The sequence below is a fragment of the Kogia breviceps genome, chromosome 3, assembly GCF_026419965.1.
Source record: "Kogia breviceps isolate mKogBre1 chromosome 3, mKogBre1 haplotype 1, whole genome shotgun sequence".
Classification (NCBI taxonomy): Eukaryota; Metazoa; Chordata; class Mammalia; order Artiodactyla; family Physeteridae; genus Kogia; species Kogia breviceps.
The window spans coordinates 25,214,816-25,236,038 of NC_081312.1; the positions used below are offsets into that span (position 1 = coordinate 25,214,816).

The 21,223-nt window shown below is 39.7% G+C and overlaps 3 protein-coding genes across 5 annotated transcripts in view; 2 read left to right on the forward strand and 1 right to left on the reverse strand.

Annotated features, from left to right (window-relative positions):
- Positions 1-11,182, forward strand: part of SNW1 (SNW domain containing 1) — a 55,264-nt gene extending 44,082 nt beyond the window's left edge. Inside the window, exons 11-15 of the mRNA XM_059057629.2 lie at positions 3,535-3,676; positions 6,273-6,369; positions 9,800-9,917; positions 10,254-10,417; positions 10,496-11,182. Of these exons, the coding sequence (XP_058913612.1) occupies positions 3,535-3,676; positions 6,273-6,369; positions 9,800-9,917; positions 10,254-10,417; positions 10,496-10,694 (720 nt within the window). The 3' untranslated portion in view covers positions 10,695-11,182. The remainder of the gene's footprint in view (positions 1-3,534; positions 3,677-6,272; positions 6,370-9,799; positions 9,918-10,253; positions 10,418-10,495) is intronic.
- Positions 11,180-19,999, reverse strand: SLIRP (SRA stem-loop interacting RNA binding protein). Its single transcript, XM_059057674.2, has 4 exons — positions 19,865-19,999; positions 14,801-14,859; positions 11,736-11,843; positions 11,180-11,290 (listed from the first exon to the last, which is right to left on the reverse strand). The coding sequence occupies exons 1-4, from the start codon at positions 19,959-19,961 to the stop codon at positions 11,219-11,221; spliced, it is 336 nt and encodes a 111-aa protein (XP_058913657.1). The 5' UTR covers positions 19,962-19,999; the 3' UTR covers positions 11,180-11,218.
- A 51-nt stretch (positions 20,000-20,050) lies between these two features.
- Positions 20,051-21,223, forward strand: part of ALKBH1 (alkB homolog 1, histone H2A dioxygenase) — a 28,171-nt gene continuing 26,998 nt past the window's right edge. For all 3 annotated transcript variants that reach the window (XM_067027983.1, XM_067027984.1, XM_059057643.2), the window contains exon 1: positions 20,051-20,260. In XM_067027983.1, the coding sequence (XP_066884084.1) occupies positions 20,069-20,260 (192 nt within the window). In that variant the 5' untranslated portion in view covers positions 20,051-20,068. The remainder of the gene's footprint in view (positions 20,261-21,223) is intronic.

Here is a 21,223-nt window from a genome sequence, read left to right on the forward strand (position 1 = left end):
AGTATCATGTCATCTGCAAACAGTGACAGTTTTACTTCTTTTCCAATTTGTATTCCTTTTATTTCTTTTTCTTCTCTGATTGCTGTGGCTAAAACTTCCAAAACTATGTTGAATAAGAGTGGTGAGAGTGGGCAACTTTGTCTTGTTCCTGATCATAGTAGAAATGGTTTCAGTTTTTCAACATTGAGGATGATGTTGGCTGTGGGTTTGTCATATATGGCCTTTATTATGTTGAGGAAAATTCCCTCTATGCCTACTTTCTGCAGGGTTTTTATCATAAATGGGTGTTGAATTTTGTCAACAGCTTTCTCTGTATCTATTGAGATGACCATATGGTTTTTCTCCTTCAGTTTGTTGATATGGTGTATCACGTTGATTGATTTGCATATATTGAAGAATCCTTGCATTCCTGGAATAAACCCCACTTGATCATGGTGTATGATCCTTTTAATGTGCTGTTGGATTCTGTTTGCTAGTATTTTGTTGAGGACTTTTGCATATGTGGTCATCAGTAATATTGGCCTGTAATTTTCTTTTTTTTGTAGTATCTCTGGTTTTGGTATCAGGATGATGGTGGCCTCATAGAATGAGTTTGGGAGTGTTCCTTCCATAGAATGAATTTGGGTGTGTAGTTTTTTGGAAGAGTTTGAGAAGGATGGGTGTTAGCTCTTCTCTAAATGTTTGATAGAATTCACCTGTGAAGCCATCTGGTCCTGGACTTTTGTTTGTTGCAAGATTTTTAATCACAGTTTCAATTTCATTACTTGTGATTGGTCTGTTCATATTTTCTGTTTCTTCCTCATTCAGTCTTGAAAGGTTATCCCTTTCTAAGGATTTGTCCATTTCTTCCAGGTTTTCCATTTTATTGTCATAGTTGCTTGTAGTAGTGTCTTAGGATGCTTTGTATTTCTGTGGTGTCTGTTGTAACTTCTCCTTTTTCATTTCTAATTTTATTGATTTGAGTCCTCTCCCTTTTTTTCTTGATGAGTCTGCCTAATGGTTTATCAATTTGGTTTATCTTCTCTAAGTACCAGCTTTTAGTTTTATTGATCTTTGCTGTTTTCTTTGTTTCTATTTCATTTATTTCTGCTCTGATCATTATGATTTCTTTCCTTCTGCTAACTTTGCGTTTTGTTTGTTCTTCTTTCTCTGGTTCCTTTAGGTGTAAGTTTAGATTGTTTATTTGAGATTTTTGTTGTTTCTTGAGGTAGGCTTGTATAGCTATAAACTTCCCTCTTAGAACTGCTTTTGCTGCATCCCATAGGTTTTGGATCATCATGTTTTCATTGTCATTTGTCTCCAGGTATTTTTTGATTTCCTCTTTGATTTCTTCAGTCATCCCTTGGTTATTTAGTAACATATTATTTAGCCTCCACATGTTTGTGTTTCTTAGGTTTGTTTCCCTGTAATTCATTTCTAATCTCATAGCATTGTGGTCAGAAAAGATGCTTGATATGATTTCAATTTTCTTAAATTTACTGAGGCTTGATTTGTGACCCAAGATGTGATCTATCCTGGAGAATGTTCTGTGCACACTTGAGAAGAAAGTTTAATCTGTTGTTTTTGGATGTAATGTCCTATAAATATGAATTAAATCTGTCTGGTCTGCTGTGTCATTTAAAGCTTGTGTTTCCTTAATAATTATCTGTTGGATGTTCTGTCCATTGGTGTAAGTGAGGTGTTAAAGTCCCCTAGTATTATTGTGCTACTGTCAATTTCCTCTTTTATAGCTGTTAGCAGTTGCCTTATGTATTGAGGTGCTCCTATGTTGGGTGCATATATAGTTATAATTGTTATATCTTCCTCTGAGATTGATCCCTTGATCATTATGTAGTGTCCTTCCTTGTCTTTTGAACATTCTTTATTTTAAAGTCTATTTTGTCTGATATTAGAATTGCTACTCCAGCTTCCTTTTGATTTCGATTTGCATGGAATATCTTTTTCCATCCCCTCACTTTCAGTCTGTATGTGTCCCTAGGTCTGAAGTGGGTCTATTGTAGACAGCATATAGATGGGTCTTGTTTTTGTATCCATTCAGCAAGCCTGTGTCTTTTGGTTGGAGCATTTAATCCATTCACGTTTAGGGTAATTACCGACATGTATGTTCCCATGACCATTTTCTTAATTGTTTTGGGTTTGCTTTTGTAGGTCCTTTTCTTCTCTTGTTTTTCCAACTTAGAGAAGTTCCTTTAGCATTTGTTGTAGAGCTGGTTTGGTGGTGCTTAATTCTCTTAGCTTTTGCTTGTCTGTAAAGCTTTTGATTTCTCTGTTGAATCTGAATGAGATCCTTGCTGGGTAGAGTAATCTTGGTTGTAGGTTCTTCCCTTTCATCACTTTAATTATATCATGCCACTCCCTTCTGGCTTGTAGAGTTTCTGCTGAGAAATCAGCTGTTAACCTTATGGGAGTTCCCTTGTATGTTATTTGTTGTTTTTCCCTTGCTGCTTTCAATAATTTTTCTTTGTCTTTATTTTTGCCACTTTCATTATTATGTGTCGCGGCGTGTTTTTCCTTGGGTTTATCCAGTATGGGACTCTGCGCTTCCTGGACTTGGGTGGCTATTTCCTTTCCCATGTTAGGGAATTTTTTTACTATAATCTCTTTAAATATTTTCTCCGGTCCTTTCTCTCTCTCTTCTCCTTCTGGGACCCCTATAATGCGAATGTTGTTGCGTTTAACGTTGTCTCAGAGATGTCTTACGTTGTCTTCATTTCTTTTCATTCTTTTTCTTTACGCTGTTCTGCAGCAGTGAATTCCACCATTCTCTTCCAGGTCACTTATCCATTCTTCTGCCTCAGTTATTCTGCTATTGATTCCTTCTAGTGTAGTTTTCATTTCAGTTATTGTATTGTTCATCTCTGTTTGTTTGTTCTTTAATTCTTGTCGGTCTTTGTTAAACATTTCTTGCATCTTCTCGATCCTTGCCTCCATTCTTTTTCCAAGGTCCTGGATCATCTTCACTGTCATTATTCTGAATTCTTTTTCTGGAAGGTTGCCTATCTCCACTTCATTTAGTTGTTTTTCTGAGGTTTTATCTTGTTCCTTCATCTGGTACATAGCCGTCTGTGTTTTCATCTTGTCTGTCTTTCTGTGAATGTGGTTTTTGTTCCACAGGCTGCAGGATTTTAATTCTTCTTGCTTCTGCTATCTGCCCTCTAAGGCTTTATCTTGAGTTGGTCTGATTGATTTTGAGAATATAACCAGTTCCTGTTATTGATACTGAAAATTGCTTTACTGGAATCTTATTTAAATTTATTTTTTAGATTGTTTCTGAGAAAACATTAGTGAAACACTGACTTACAAGATTGATTGGGGTCACTATAGTTTCAACCACTAAAACATTTCTCCTAGTGAAAAAGCTAAATTTGCAATGTCATCTAGGCAAGTTATCTTTTTGTAGACAAGAATCTGTTTTAATCAGCAATAACAAATTTGAATTCTTTATAACTGTTCTTTCAGTCCAGAGTTTAGTCATGACAGCTATAATTCTTTATCCCCAATAGTGTCTTATTTAACATCTGAATTTACTCACAGGCTCGTGAAGCTGTGGAAATGCGTGCTCAAGTAGAGAGAAAGATGGCTCAAAAAGAAAAGGAGAAACATGAAGAGAAACTTAGAGAAATGGCCCAGAAGGCCAGGGAGAGAAGAGCTGGGATCAAAACCCATGTGGAAAAAGGTATGAGATACTCATTACTAAGCTGAATTTGCATTGTTAATAATATCTATCTCATTTTAGAAAATCTCTATTGTTTTTTATTGCATACAGAAGCAGTACATACATATAAAGAAAGTATAGATATTTCAGAAATAATGTAGACGTGAAACAGTAATTTCTGCCTTATTAAGCTGAAACAGTAGAAAATAAAGAATGTGTATTTAAATGTGGGCCTCTAATATGCAAGAACACCAGAAGTTTTTAAAGTTCTGGGCAGTATACTTTTAAAAATCACATATTACTCAAATGATAGGCTTAATTTTCTCTTTTTTAAATTTTCTTGAAACTTAGAAAAAGAAATCTGATCTCCATCTGAATAATTCACTTCCCCCACATGGTAATGAAAAATTCATCTCCCCCACATGGTAAACTAATCCAGAGGTTTTCTATCTTGTAGGCCTTCGATCATTAAATCTGCCGGTATTTTCTCTCTGGCTTTATCTAGTGGTCTACATTGGTATATTAATTCAGGTAGAGTGAGAGGACTAATTCAAATTCAAGAAAATTATGAGAGTGGTTTTTCTTTCATTAATAAATCCTAGACTAGTGTAATTATTCATTCCCTTCATATTGAGCATCTACTGTGTGCAAGGCTCTCTTCTAGACACAGAGTTTTCTACTAGACAGGTGGGTATAGCAGTGAGCATTTTAGTGAATGTAGACAGACCAGAAAAAGTTAGTCATATGATATATTAGAAGATGATAGTAGCTATGGAGAAAAATAAAACAGAGAAGGAGTATAAAAGTGCCAGAAGGAGAGAGTGGTCGGAATAGGCCTCACTTCTGAGATAGTAACATTAGCACAAACACTTGAAGGAAGTAAGGAAGTGAGCCACGTGGATATCTTAGGGAAGAGCATCCCAGATAGAAGGAACAGCAAGTGCAAAGGCCCTGAGTTGGGAGTATAACTGGTGTGTTCAAGGAAAAGCAGGAGGCCAGTATGGGTGGATTAGACTGAGAAAGCTAAGCAGTAGGAGATGAGGTGTCAGAGTAGTTAGGGCAAAATGGCCAGGTCATGTATGCCTTTTATTCGTTGTAAGAACATAGCTTTTACTTCAAGTAACAAGGGAAGCAATTTGAAGAGTTTTGAGCAGAGTGACATGATCTTGCATATGTTAGAAGGCTATGGAATGGTCATTTGGAGAAGCAGGGAAACCGTTTGGAAAGCTATTGCAATAATCCAGATGAGAGATAATAATGAGAGGTAGTGAAAACATGGTCAGGTACTGGATGTGTTTTGGAAGTAGAGCTGACAAAATTTGCTTATGGATTTGGTAGAGGAATGACAGAAAAGGAGTCAAGGATGACTCTAGAACTTTTGGTCTAAATATTTGAGAAGGATTGAGTTGCCATTTACTAATATTGAGAAGACTGCAGGGGGAAGAGATTTGGGAGGGAAAGATTAAGAGTTTAGTTGTGGACATGCTAAGTTTAAAATGGAGGTGGCAAGCAGGCAATTGGTTATAGGAGTCTAGAGTTCAACTGTAGGGAAGTAACTAAGGTTATAAGTAGTAATCCACTTCCTTGAATCATATATAAATGTCTTAATGAGGCAAGATATAAAAAGCTACCTGTTGTAACCTAGCCACTATTCAGAGTAAAACTTCCCTGTATCTAAGTTCTCTAAACTGATTAAAAAAAAAAAAAAAAAAAAAGAATGGTTCTTGAGAAATTAGTTAAAAATTTTAAAAATATCTTGCCAAATATTAATAAAAGCTAACGCTTATTGAGTGTTTATTATGGCAGGCACCGCTCTGAGCACTTTACATATATTAACTTATATAATCCCTACAGCAGCCATATGCAGTGGTTCTGTTATTATCACTGTTTTACAGAGGAGGAGACGAAGGCTCAGAGGGGTTAAGTCATCGGCACAATTTCACATTTGCTAATCTGTTGTAGAAACAGGATTTGAATCCAGACAGTCTGGCTCCAAAGCTCATGCTCTACACTGTATTCCTTCTATATCTACACTATATCCCTTCAGCCTGGAGAGAGCAGAGAAATGAAGATAGACATAAACACAATAGATACAGAGCAAGGTGCAACCAGCTCCAATGTACCATGAGCAAAAGGTTCTTTATTCGAAGTCAGTCTTTGAAAATATAAGGATAAACTTAGCATAATTCTTTTTTCCTGACATTTTATTATGAAAATTTTAAAACACATAGAAAAGTTGAAGGAATTGTACAATGAACCCATATCTCCAGCACCTAGATTCTACAGTTAATATTTATTTAAAAACAATTAGCATTGCTAAATTTGCTTTATCACATACCTACCCAGCTCTCTCTCCATCTGTCAATCCACCATACTACTTTGATGTAGTAGTACACTTTATGCCTAAGCACTAGCTGCATGCATGATTCTGGAATTCACATTCAAAAATTAAACCAATACTATTGGATTTAAATTAATCGCAAGTAAGGTTAAAAGGGCTGAATGAGAGTACAAAGAAATTCATGGATTTTTCTGTCTAAGGTTAAAGAATATTCTCATGTTCAAAATATCAATGGGTAATATAGTGATAAAGTAATTTTCAACTGTGTCCACACAGAGGATGGGGAGGCACGTGAGAGGGATGAAATCCGGCATGACAGGCGAAAAGAGAGACAGCATGACCGGAATCTTTCCAGGGCAGCTCCAGATAAGAGGTTGGTACTATTTGAGATAAATACGAATTATGAAGAGTGGCCTCTGTGAACCTTTTAGAGACAAGGTTTAGTGCACCTTTAAGACCAGTTTGCTTCTCTCTCTTTGCCCTTCAGGTTGATAACTTAATAAATCAGCACTTATTTTCTTGCACTTAACTGCTTACTCTGTCTTAGCAGAAGAACTAACTATCCATGGAAGTTATCTTTTCTTCCATTACCTTGTAGAGTCAGCTAGAATTGAGAATGATGGGGATATAGAAAAGGGGATTGAGATCATGTTTGTTAATAGAAAGTAGTGGATATGCCTGTTCTGGTCTGTTCTTTTCCTGTTTCAAATGGTGAGACAGATTTATCATGTGCCTATTCCTCTAGATGGGAAATAAGCTTCTGTACCTTTATTGAGATCCTTTCACATGCAGAGTACTGTACCAGGTACAGTGGGGAAGAAGAGCAGGTTTTGTAAGAAGTGAAAGTCAGGGGCTTCCCTGGTGGCGCAGTTGTTGAGAGTCCGCCTGCAGATGCAGGAGACATGGGTTCGTGCCCTGGTCCGGGAGGATCCCACATGCCGTGGAGCAACTAAGCCCGTGAGCCATGGCCGCTGGGCCTGTGCGTCCGGAGCCTGTGCTCCGCAATGGGAGAGGCCACAACAGTGAGAGGCCCGCATACCGCAAAAAAAAAAAAAAAAAAAAAAAAGAAGTGAAAGTCAGCCTCTCTTCATGAGCAGTTTCACTTAAAATTCAGAAAGACAGAGCTGTCATTTGAAATTACTTAGGAAAGTTGACAGCGCTCTTAATAAGTACAGACTTGTATAGAACAAAGGAAATACACATATGGAGACTGGGAATAAAGTAGGGATTAGTGAAGTTTGTGGTTCACCAAAGGCTGAGGACTGAAATTGCTGAAAAGTTGAAGACATGCTGTAATACAGAGGTGGAATTCTGAGTAAGGGTCAAATGCAAAACATTTTCTTTCCAAATAGGCAGTTTTCCATGCTCTCATCCTCCTCTGAGCTGATACAATCTATTTTTTCAAGTCATATCTTAAACAGATTCCTGCTGGTGGTGTTCTTTGTTGTTTAATGGCATATTTCATCTCCCTGAATGAGTGAAGTCATGGATAAGCAGAAAATCTGAATTTAGTGTTGTGTTTAAATGTACAGAGTAGGAGAGAGGAACGAAGTATGAAAGTGCACGGTTAATGACACTCTTAGTTTGAACTTCCTAAGCTGCAAAAATTAAAATGGCTCTGTGGATCAATTGAGCCCTTAAAACCAGTAACATGACTATGAGAATTGATAACATAGAAAAGCTTTAAACTTGTGATTGTATGAAAATTAAGATTGTCTATAGAAATCATTTTAAAACCTGACCCTCTAGTAAAATAAATGATGACAGTTACCATGGTATCACTGCAATGTAGATTGCATATATACTGAAACAGCAGGGGAATTAAGTTAATCTGAATGTCAAAAATCTTACTGAGTAATCCAGTCATTGATATATTTACCTCAGAATTCTAATAGGATAAACTTACTAAATGTGGTTAGGTAAAAGAACGGATTCTAGCTTATTGAAAATGATTCGTGTGATACATACAATTTGCATCTACTCCCCCTAACCCTTTATAATAGTAGATATAGACCATAGCAGTTTCATGTCTCAGCATGCATTACAAGGTGATTGCTTGTATTAAAGACTTCCATATCAAGAATGATTCTTTTGGGGCTTCCCTGGTGGCGCAGTGGTTGAGAGCCCGCCTGCTGATGCAGGGGTCAGTCCGGGAAGATCCCACATGCCGCGGAGCGGCTGGGCCCGTGAGCCATGGCTGCTGAGCCTGCGTGTCCGGAGCCTGTGCTCCGCAACGGGAGAGGCCACAACAGTGAGAGGCCCGCGTACCACCAAAAAAAAAAAAAAAAAAAAAAGAATGATTCTTTTGAGAAAGGACAGTCTCTTCAATAAATGGTATTGGAAAAACTGGACAGCTACAGGCAAAAGAATGAAACTAGACCACTGTCTTACACCATGCACAAAAATTAACTCAAAAATGAATTAAGGATTTGAATGTATGCACAAAAATTAACTCAAAATGAATTAAGGATTTGAATGTAAGACCTTAAACCGTAAAATTCCTAGAAGAAAACACAAGTAGTAATAAGCTCTTTGACATTGGTCTTAGCAATGTTTTTTGTAAATCTGACTCTAAAGGCAAAGGAAACAAAAGGAAAAATAAATAAATGGGACTATATTAAAAACTTCTGCACGGTGAAGGAAACCATCATCAAAACGAAAAGGCAACCTACTGAATGGGAGAAGATACTTGCAAATCATATATCCAACAAGGGATTAATATCCAAAATATATAAAGAACTCATACAACTCAACAACAAAAAAACAAACCCAATTAAATGGGCAGAGGATCTGGATAGACATTTTTGCAAGGAAGACATGCATATGGTCAACAGGCACATGAAAAGATAATCAACATCACTAATTATTAGGGAAATGCAAATTAAAACCACACACCTGTTAGAATGGCTCTTATCAGAAAGACAAGAAATAGCAAGTATTGGAGGGGATGTGGAGAAAAGAAAACCCTCATGCACTGTTTGTGGGATTATAAATTGGTGCAGTCATTATGGAAAACACTATGGAGATTCCTCAAAAAATTAAGAATAGAACTACCATATGATCCAGCTAGTCCACATCTGGGCATTTTTCTGAAGAATACAAAACACACGAATTCAAAAAAATATATGCATCCCTGTGTTCGCTGCAGCATTATTTACAATAGCCAAGAGATGGAGGCAATCTAAGTGCCCATCAACAGATGAATGGAACACTAGAGTACAACTCAGGCATTAAAAAATCCTGCCGTTTGTGACAACATGGATGAACCTTGAGGGTATTATGCCAAGTGAAACAAGTCAGAGAAAGAAAAATACTGTGTGATTTCACTCATGGGAAGTCTACAAAAACAGAACAAAACAAAAACAAACTCATAGATACAGAAAACAGATTGGTGGTTACCAGAGGGGAAGGGGGCTGAGGGATTGGTGAAATGGCTGAAGGTCAATTGCATGGTGATGGACAGTAACTAGACATTTAGTGATGATCACTTTGTGTAGGGTATACAGATGCCAAATTATGTTGTAGTCCTGAAACTTACGTACCAATTTTATCTCAAGGAAAAAAGAGTCTCTTAGCAGTTCTTTTCTGCTGTCAGGAAGGCTTAACTGTATAACCCTATCTCTTATAATCATGTATCTGAAATGCTTTAAGAGCTGCCATCCTGATTATGCATTATCAAGGAATATATATTCACAAGATGTGAATGTACATATTTACTCTGCTTCTGATATCGGTTGTATTTAAGTGGAAATTCAACTTGTTTGTGAATAATTTTCAGTTTGTGGCATGGTATTTCAAAACAGGTCGAAACTGCAGAGAAATGAAAATCGAGATATCAGTGAAGTCATTGCTCTGGGTGTGCCCAATCCTCGGGCTTCCAATGAAGTTCAGTATGACCAAAGGCTCTTCAACCAATCCAAGGTACAAAGAGTCTAGAAATAGCATATATTAAGTGTTGATATGAATACCAGTCCTCAGGGAAAAGGAAATTAACATACTAGCATCCTCCAATTTTAAAGACTACGCTAAAGCAGTCAGTTGTTAACGAGTACCATATTTAATCTAAGAACCCAAAGGTGGTATGAACAAAAAATGGACTTTGTGACCATTCTTTAATGACCTTTTTATTTGCAGTTCAGATTATTGAAAATGTGAGCTATAAATGAGCAAGGGTTTTTACTCTTCACAAGAATGTAATCAGATTCAACTTTTAATAAATAATAACATGTACATTTTTAACATCCTGTTTTTCCACAGGGTATGGACAGTGGTTTTGCAGGTGGAGAAGATGAAATTTACAATGTTTATGATCAAGCCTGGAGAGGTGGTAAAGATATGGCCCAGAATATTTACAGGCCCAGTAAAAATCTGGACAAGGACATGTATGGTGATGACCTAGAAGCCAGAATAAAGACTAACAGGTACCAAGGCAGACAGTTTAGTTTGTGTCTGCACCAGTGAAGACAAAGTAGTTCATGGTCGTTTCTCTTTTTCCCTAGATTTGTTCCCGATAAGGAGTTTTCTGGTTCAGACCGTAGACAAAGAGGCCGAGAAGGACCAGTTCAGTTTGAGGAGGATCCTTTTGGTTTGGACAAATTTTTGGAAGAAGCCAAACAGCACGGTGGCTCTAAAAGACCCTCAGATAGCAGCCGCCCCAAGGAACATGAGCATGAAGGCAAGAAGAGGAGAAAGGAGTAGATACTTTCTTCAGAGTGAATGAACTATTATTCATAACCCTAATATGCAAGTCATATGGGGGAACACTTTGTAAATGGCCAGGATAAAAACTAAATCTGGGTGTCAGAGCCCAGCACTACTTTTTATTATAGAAGAAAGGGGGGGATGGAAAAATTCTACTTTGAATTATTTAGTTTTTTTAAAGAGTGAGTTGTGTTTGTGCTTCTCCCACCTTTTGGCATTTACAGAACATACTGCCCCACACATGAAATTAAGGCCACTTCCTTTCGAGTGACATTAGTACTTTGGGGTTAATATTTTGTCTAAGAATGACTGCTTACAAATAAAGTTACCCCAACCACAGTGCGTAGAAAGAAGGATGTTCACATATTGGAACTGTCCTGCCAAATGATGTTTGCCCTCGTTGTGCTCTGTTTTAATTTGGAGTGGGGAAAGTAAGCTCTTGCTTGGTGCAACTATCTGTTTCCAATAAAAACATTTAGACAAAATTTCCAGTTTTGTTTATTTAATAGGCAGTGATGGTGTCAAAAATCTTTCTCTTCATCAGATGTTTGGTCCCCTTGCAAAGCTTTGGGTTTTTGAGCTTGAACATGGAGCTGGGGAAAAAAAAAAAAAGAAAAAGAAATCACATAAGCACTGTAAGGAAAGGCAATGTCTGCAAAAACATTAAAACTGAAAACTTGTTGTGTTAAGGAGTCAGCATCAGGAAGTCAAAGGATGTTATTTGTTCCTTGTACTTAAGACTCTCTGAAAACTGTAAATCAGTCTGGCCCAAGGTTACATAGTAAGTGGAAAAGCCAGGATTTCAACCAGAGTCGCCCTGCTGTTTCCACTGTTCTGTGTTGCATATACCTTGCTAACCATTAAAGTGTCTTCCTGTACTTCCCTTTCCAGACCTTTTAGAACTGGGCACTCTCCCACCACCACCATTCTTTAACAAACATTAAGTTACAAATCTTCCAAAGTCCCTGTCATTTCACACTTCTGACCTATTTAACTGATATACAGAAAGCTCATGACATGATATAGAAAAATATTTACCTTTACTCCATCAATAACATGATTTTCCTGTTGCAGTGCATTGTGAAGTTCTTCTTCTGAAGAAAACTGAATCCAACCCATACCTCTGTGAAAGCCAGTCTCTTTGTCCTAAAAATTCAAAATTTAGGAAGAGAATAATCATGAACTTGAGAAAGTTTCCAGGAGTTCCAAATCAAACTACCAACTTTTTCATCGCCAAAATGGAGTAAAATACATTTTAATAAATATCAAAAACCCTGCTTTAATACAAATACTCTCCTATTTACCCAAAGCTTAATCTCTGTTAATCATAACGCTTTTCTGCTACCACTGGAGAAATATAAGTAAAGAGCTTTCTGTGTCATTCTAGATATACACCATTAACAGCAATAGTCAAGTGAAATTTTGATCACATAAAGAAGTACTCTTCCTGTTTCTAATTTCTTCACTTCTAGAAACTAGAAAATTAACCCTTAAAACCTAGGTGCATTTCTAGTAATTTCTGAGACTAACCACCCTCATCACAACTACTACCACCATTATCATCACATGCTCCTAATGAAAAAGAAAAAAGTTACCCTTATTTACCTAGTTCTAGACTTCTGGTTAATTTAAGCAGTTCTGCTACTTCCCTTTGTGTAAAAAACAGAGTGCTTATCATTCAACCTATACATCAGATTCTATATGTCTTATACATCAGAGGTTCTAGTGTGCTTAGACATACCCTGCCCAGCTCTCCAGCCCTTCTATGTAAAAAATGCGAAGATGTCTATTCACTCAATGTACATCATCAGTCTTGTTACAAAGTTATGTTGTGCTCTGCCCCCAAAAACACATTCTTGGAAATTACCCCCATATACCTGGAACGTAAGTTTATAAGTATTAACCTAGAGCACAGGAAAAGTTTCTGTTAATGTCCCAGTGATTCACTCCTTACCTCAGATAGATAGGACGATTTCTAAAGCACTCTATTCCAGGTGGCCATTTCCACTTGTAAAGGCATTAACATTTTTGTGCTAAAATTTAGATACTATGTATTTAAAATTGGAACCTGGATTTCTAACGAGTACAATGAACTTGTTACTAGAAACTAATTTTCTTCCTCTTACACATTACTTAATTTTCCCAAGAATCAAAACCTCATGTTTAAATCTAAAATCTGTTAACTCTGGGTCCTAAATTCTTCTAAGAGGGAAATGGCAACTAAGAAAAATGCTACCTTTTGGAGAAACTTTTTTTCATTTTTAATATATTTATTTATTTATTTATTGGCCACGTGGCATGCAGGATCTTGGTTCCCCAACTAGGGATCGAACCCTTGCCCCCTGCAGTAGAAGCACAGAGTCCTAACCACTGGACTGCCAGGGAATTCCAAGAAACGTTGTTTTAAATGCTCTTCAAAAAATGCAAATTTCATACACTTTTAAAACTATTTTTATGCTTATAGATTTTCATGTCTGTAATACAAATGCCTCATTTTTTAAATCAACTATAAATCCCATTGTATCAATGAATTAGTATCTATTTAACCAACCCCACTGATGAACACTTAGGTTCTTTCCAATTATGATATTATTAAACAATGCTGTTTTGAACATTCTTGACTTCACATTTCTGTAGTATAAATTCCTAGAAATGAAACTGCTAGATCAAAGCAAATTCTTATTGTTAATAGATTTTGCCAAATTACCCTTCAGTGAAGGTATCAGTTAACTTCTCAACAATTTCAGTACCAGTTTCCCTACACCTTTACTAGCACTGGATATGTGTAATCTGTTAGATCTTTGGAAGGCAAGTAATGTTAAACCAAGCATTAAGAATTTAAGTTGCTACTTTACCACAGCCTTTTCAGTGCCATGAGGAAAAAAGCAGTTTTAGTGAAGCATGTGTAAACTCTGTACTCACGTCACACACCCCAAAAAACAGTAATCTAGAGAGTCCACAGAAAAATACAGCCCAGGATAAAGTAGAACAAATCCGTAGATTGATTTCTTTTTTTTAAGACTTTTTTTTTTGGAATTAAAGGACTCCATTACATTTTTTTTAACTTATTTACTTATTTATGCCATACACCGAGCTCGGCTTGTGGGATCTTAGCTCCCCGACCAGGGATTGAACCCATGCCCTCCACAGTGAGAGCACAGACTCCTTACCACTGCACCGCCAGGGAATTCCCTATAGATTGATTTCTAAACCCTCATGAGGAGGCAAAGAAAATGTAACAAATATAAACACACACACAAAAAGCACTCAATGAGGATAAAGGTTAAAATATTCTCCACCAGTTAGTTTTATGATAAAATTATCCTCTACTCTCTGAAGTCCTTATTACAACACTGTAACAGACAAAATTCCAAAACAGCCCCAAGATCTCCATGTGTCCCACCATGTTGACCCTGTATAATCTCTCCCCTTGAATGTGGGCAAGGCCTATGACACACTTCTAAGCATAAGAATATAGCAAAAGTGATGGGATATTGCTCCCTTGATCAGGTTATACAGCAAGGATGATGGGGTGTCACTCCAAAGACTACATTATAAAACTGTCTTACCAGACCAGAGAAACTCCCTTGCTGACTTCGAAGCAAGGTGCCACAAGGGAGAGAAGCCGGGTAACAAGGAACTGCAGGCAGTTCCTAGGAGCTGAGAGCAGCCTCCAGCTGAAAGCCAGCAAGATAGCAGACACCCCAGTTCTACAGCTGAAAGACTAATTCTACCAACAACCTAAGGGAGCTTGGAAATCAATCTTTCCCAGTTGAGCCTCTGATGAGACTGCAGCTCCAACTGACACCTGGATTGCAGCTACGTGAAACTCTGAATAGAGGACCCAGCAAAGCTATGCCTGGACTCCTGTACAAACTGTGAGATAATGTATGTGTGTCGTTTTGAGCCATTAAGTTTGTGATAATTTTATGCAACAACAAAAAACTAACACAAATACCTAGGATAACCACCCATAATTCAATCAACAAAGACTAAACAGCTTCACTTCATTTCATATTCTATAAATTGATAATGCTTTCAAAAAAAAATCAAGAATTAGAGGATAACATTATTACTTTTTTTTTTTAAAAGATAATACTCACAAAAGGAACAGTGCACTTTCGTACATGGCCAAATTGTGAAAAGTGTTCTCTCAGTTCACCTGTATAAGAAGAGAAAACTATTAAGAGTTGTTAATTTTGTATCCTCCATCCTAGATTGATATAGAAACCAAAAGGGCTCCTAGAGCTCCCAAACCTCTTGTGAACAGGAGTTACTTTGTATTCCCTTGAAGCCTTAAGATCTAGGAAATAGCTATGGTATTGATTATGAAACTGTAATGTACTAGATTTGGGAAGGTGATGGGGTGAGAACATGGACAGATAAATTGCTGAGTTGACTGTAATCTTCATCGCCTGCAAATACTGAGTGTCTTCACCACACCAGGTACTGTGCTTAACTCATGGATTATAATCTCTGAGAAGGTTACACAGAAGACAGAAAAACAATTACAGTACAGCATGTTGTTAGCTATATTAGAGATTTCCAAATAAAATCTCAATTTACTTGCCTTTCATAATTTACAGTTTACATTAGGTTAAATAGTTGTTACTATTAATAAAGTTTGTTGAGTGGATCCTACCTATCCTTCCTGCCTTACTTCCCATTGCATGCCCATAGGTACTTTCTAGTACAACAAATGAAAATCTGTGTATCTGTCCTGTGGATTCCTGTCTTTGCCTGCTGTTCTTTCCCTTTAACATGTCAGTAATCCAATCTCCTTTTGCCTAAATTGTATCTATCCTTCAAGACCCAGGCCAAAAACATTCACAGATTTTATTGGGCTCCTACTGCAAAACAAGACAACATACTAGCCCCGTGAGGCCTCAAATATGAATAGTGGATTATTTTAAAGATCAAAAACTACATGATGGGCGTGCCTGCGTCCAGGAAGTGCGGGGTGATGCTGTAAACGCTGGGGTGAGAGACTAACGTGTGGAAGCTGCACCCCGCACCTGCTGCAAAGCTGTGCAGGGCCGGGTGGGTGCGGGATCGGTACGCCATGATACTCTCGGCACCCAGGAAGAGTGTGAAGCGCGAGACTGGGACGAGGAAGTGTGGGTGCTGCTTCTTCCTGCACAGCCTGCAGTTGCAAACCAGAACTCACAGGTTTGCAGGGGCCCAGGCTCAAATTTAACCATGCAGCACGGGTTCACCCCCAGTGTAGTTCACCAGGCCTGGGGACTCGAAGGTGTCCAACAAACTTGGCCGTATGCATGCAGCGGAGGCCTCACAGCTTCCCCAATGTCTCCAGCTCTGGCTGCGCACCCAGGTGTATCTCGTTGAGGGGGACACAGAGGGCGCCGGCAGCTTCGGGGCTTGCTGCACACCTTTGGAGTCCGCCTCCCCCAGAGCTTCTGCTGAATCCTTACCAGATCCCACCTGGCCGCCGCTGGCCTCCTCCCCGCCACGTGGCTCCCCACCCGGACTTGGATAAGTGGGTACCGCGTGTCTCTGACCAGGTGGCTGCGCAGATGGCGGCAGGATCCCCGGGTTCCTTTTGGTCCCGAAGCTGAACATTCGCGCTGCTCCTCACTCTGCCCAAAGCGCCTGCAGCCTTCAAGTGTGTGCCCACTGCCCCCGGCTTCCCAGTAAGTTACTGAGCAGCCTCACTGCATCAGCCCGACTGACCACTTGTGCTGTGAAGAGACCCTTCCCTTGCCCCTATGAAACAGCCTTTACTGGCCTGCAACTCTGGCTGAGCTCCTTCTCCTAACTACTGTTTTCGGTTGTCGATGCAAGTCAGCAGCCTAACCTTAAAATACTGAAACACTGAAAATACTGAAGACCTTTCAGCTAGCAGGCAGCAGCAGGCAGAATAGTTCAAAATAAGCATTGTTCACCTAGTAGAGTCAAACTGAGGCACACACAGACCTTCAGGGATGTGAGTGTGTAGTGTGAGTAGCTGTGCTAAAGTTGGAGTAGTAAAGGTGATGTCCCACAATACTAAGTTACAACACACCAGTGGATCCATAGAGAAACTGGATGTTAACCTCAATATAGGACAAAAAGTCACTTATTTAAATTCGTTCTCTAAGAACAGGAAGTAAAAGAAGAAACAATACATTAATTTGTCCATCTCTACCAAGAACAAATTAACAGCTCTGGGAAGCACAGATAGGAAGCTGAACCGTTCTCTGGAGATTGATGTAATCATTGGGCATGGCCAGAGGAGAGACCACACAAAATGAACACAGATCCTCTTCCCTAAGGTGTAACAGTGAAACAGTGAGGAATCTTCAAAAAATTGCTTCCTGAATTAGGTAGTGACATCTACACATATTGGCTGCAAGCAGAGATGTTACAAATCCACCCACAATCTAAATTCAGTCATTCTTAACATTTTGTCATGTACACATATCTACATGCATGCATATATATGTAGTTTTTCAAAAACATTTTTAAGTAAGATACACACATCAGTGCCATTACGTCTCTCAATACTTCAGCACTCCTGTCCTAGGAATAAAGACATAATTTATAGCCACAATACCATTATCACACTTAGAAGTCAATGATAATTTCCTAATTTCATCTAACTCCCATTGTAATAGGGAAGAACTTTTGTATTCTATTACAAGTTAATCACTAAAGGGATGTTGCCTATAAAGCTTAAATTATACATAATGGCCCATCTCTGGGAACCCTGCCTCCCTGGTAATGATTGTTAAGCTAAAATACCTTTGTTTAGCTCATAGGAAATGTCCTGACCAGGCCCACCTGTGAACTGCTGTACCAAAGAAGAAATTAACACATCACCTCCGGCGTCTGGCTGGAACCAGGGCTTTACCGACTTCCCTTGCAGTATAAAAGAAGCCTGAATTTTAACTCAGGGAAGGTGTTTCTTTGGAACACTAGTCCACCGTCTTCTTGGTCTGCTGGCTTTCCGAATAAAGCTGCTTTTCTTTGCCCCACCCAACAACTCCTCTCTCAACTTACTGGCCTTGTCGTGCCGTGAGCAGCACAAGCTTGGACTTGGTAACACCAGTATATATTTTACATTTCCCAATTGTTTCCTAAATGTGTTTTTAAAATTTCCCCCCTCAACACGGGATCTATTAAAAATCACACATTAAATTTGAAAAAAAACCCCACAAAACTACATGATCGCTTTCTCTTCCATACTACAGTGCTGGTACTTCCACTGATTTACATTTCATGTTACCTGTTTCACCACCCTAGTTCATCTAAACCTCACTGGTTCAAAAACTGCCTCCTCACCCCCACCACTATACCATAAGCTTGCCAAGTGTTGAGTCCACTATGTCCACAGTGAATGATACACAACAGGGCAAACAATATTTGCTGAATGAATAAATAAATGTCCAGTAATCCTTCAACCAGCCACAGGGGCTAAATTTCTGAAGTGCTCTAATAGTTGATCAAACCAGCTGGCAAGATCAGGCTCTCACACAGAACATATTACTGGAGGATAAACAAAACAGTTTTAAACCAGGTATCAAAAGTTCTAGAAAACATTCACTTCCAAAACAAACTAGCTCTAGAAAGTAACCCTTTTCCCAAATTACCTACAGCTGTTATGGAAAAACAGCTGCAAGCAACAAGAAAATGCTTACCACATAACAGATACTCCTTAAACATTTGCTGAATGAATGAACTGAGAGAGACTGTAGTCAAAGTCGTATTTTATACACTCTTTGAGGATCTTGAGCAAGTCCATTATGGTCTGGAAACGCATCTGTAAGATGCTTGCAGAAACCCCTCAGCCTTTCCAGTTTCACAGGGCCTAAGCAAGACATTCTGCTGGGTGTGGTCTCAGAAGGTGGGAAACAAACTGATCTATTTCCTATTCTGCTACCCACACTCATTCCATTCCTTGTTTAAGGGAGCTGACCTGATACATGAATATCTGCAAAAGTGACCATGGATTTTAAAATTTTTGTAAGTATATGTAAAAACCTTAACTCAAAACTGCAGCTGAAGGCTCCCCTGGTGGCGCAGTGATTGAGAGTCCGCCTGCCGATGCAGGGGCCGCGGGTTCGTGCCCCGGTCCGGGAAGATCCCACATGCCGCGGAGCGGCTGGGCCTGTGAGCCATGGCCGCTGAGCCTGCGCGTCCGGAGCCTGTGCTCCGCAACGGGAGAGGCCACAACGGTGAGAGGCCCGCGTACCGCAACAAACAAACAAACAAAAAAAACCTGCAGCTGACAAAAATCAATGTCGGTGAGAGATTTCAGTACTGATTACTCCCAGCCCTCTATCTCCAGCCTAGGCCTCTCCCATAAGCTTCAATTTTTGTAATCATGAAAACAACTTTCATTTATTGAGTACTTACTCTGTATTGAGCACAAGTCTAAGCAGTTTACATATAGATTCATTTAATCCAGTCAACAATCCTAGGAGGAAGTTATTATTGACTCCATTTTGTAGATGAGGAAACTGAGGCTTGGTAGTGAGCCCTTTTCCCCAGTTACTTCCGTTAGTCAGGTTACACTACCAAATGGCCAAGCTGGAATTCTAACCCAAGGAGTACGGCGTCAGAGAGCATTTCTCCATCGATACACACCGTCCTCTGTCCAACTAACGGAGACCTCACAGGTTTTTCAAACTAAACACATTTAAACTTTACTCTTCATCTTCTTTCGATCTGCTTCTCCTACATTCTAATCACGAAATTCACCAACGCTAAAAACCTGCAAGTCATTCCAATCTTTCCCCCATCCGTACTCTTCCCCCATTCAAGCCATCTGTCGATTTTGTTTGGTTAACATAAGTGAATCTGATTCTTCCATCACTACCCTGAAATCCTCACCTTTGAACTAAATGACTGAAACTACTTTTGCCACTTTGAATCCATCCTCCACCCTGCAGTCAAAATAATCCCTTCTAAATCGTTAGTCTTATATTTCCAAGTAATTAAACCTTTAAACTCCGAAAGGGTAGAGGCCGTTAATACGTGCCCCAAAAGCTCAAGGGGCATCCCTAAACGGCTAATTGCAAACAAAATTTCTTTCTACTCAATGGCTTGCTCAGGAGCATAGCCGCCTTAATCCAACCACCACGCTGATTTAAGTGCTCCGCAGAAAGCAAGGTTTTTCAGGATTGCTTCGACCTAAAACTTCCGCCCCTACTACATCTCCGACTCACTCGAGGCCGCGGTCCACGGAATTTTTCTCACAAACGCAACCGGCCGGCGGATATTGGTACGCAGTGCCATTGCTGCCCTCCCTGCCGAAGCTGCCATCTTCAGAATGAGGGACTTCCAGTGACCTGAGGTCACGACCCCGGAAGAGCCTGCCTCATCCGGAGCACGGAAATCAGCTTCCGGGTCAAAGGAAGCCGGGCAGCGAGATGGGGGAGATGGGGAAGATGGCGGCGGCCGTTGGGTCTATGGCAACGCTGGCGGCGGAGCCTGGGGAGGACGCCTTTCGGAAGCTTTTCCGCTTCTACCGGCAGAGCCGCCCCGGGACCATAGACTTGGGAGGGGTCATCGACTTCTCGGTAGCCCACGCAGCCCGCGGCACGGGACCTGGTGCCCACAAGGTACGTAGAGAGGAGCGGCGCGCACCTCCCTGTCGCCACGCCTCGCTTCTTGGAGAGGTGTCAGTGTTCTCCTAACCTCTTTTCGCTTCCAGGCTGACGGTTATTGAGCGACCCCCGCCTTCCCTGGGTGCACAGTTGAACTGCCCACAAAGTGTCACACTTTGGCGATGAAGGGCTCTATTGACCGTTTCTCCACGCAGCTTTTCCTGGCTGCGGCCTCGGTCAAAAAATGCCTGGGAATTGGTGTTTATTCTTTCCATTAACTGTCCATTTGAATTTGCACCTAGATTTGTGTGAAAACCCGTTAACCGTGTTCGCAGACATTAGGGTAGCGTTTTACAGCTTGAAACCAATTACCCGAGTGTTCCCAGAAGCCGTTGTCCATAAAAGGCCCTGTCTTCTCTGGGACTTTTAGAAAGAGGGCATTGAAAGATTCTGAGATAATCCCTCCAGGTTGAAAGTAAAGGGCAACTGAATCCAAGCACTATACATTATTTCTGCCTTATTTTTGCATTATTCCTCGTGGAAATTGAAGAAAACACGGGGGGGGGGGACGCAGGGAGAATCACAACTATAACGTATGTTTCTTTTCAATCGCTTTAACACTGAAGATAGATCCCTAATTTGCCGTTGGTGTCCACAGATGGCTGGATGAGGCGTTCTTTTCAAGCTTAGTAATAGATCTCAGTAAAATTGGAATGCTATAGTAACATCATATTTGTCTAGAACTCAGCTTCTTAGAAACTTCATTTGTTAGCAGAGATGGTCTTAGAGTTGTCAAAATAACATGCAGAAAGTCCAGGAATAGTGTACTTGGCTCATGGGAGAACCCCTCAGACTTTCATTCAACTTCTTTTGCCCATATTTTACCGTTGTACTTAACATAATTTTAAAATGTAAGCCACCTGAGAAGGGGACATTGTATCTGGCACAGTACCTAAAACAGTAAGTACACAGTAAATG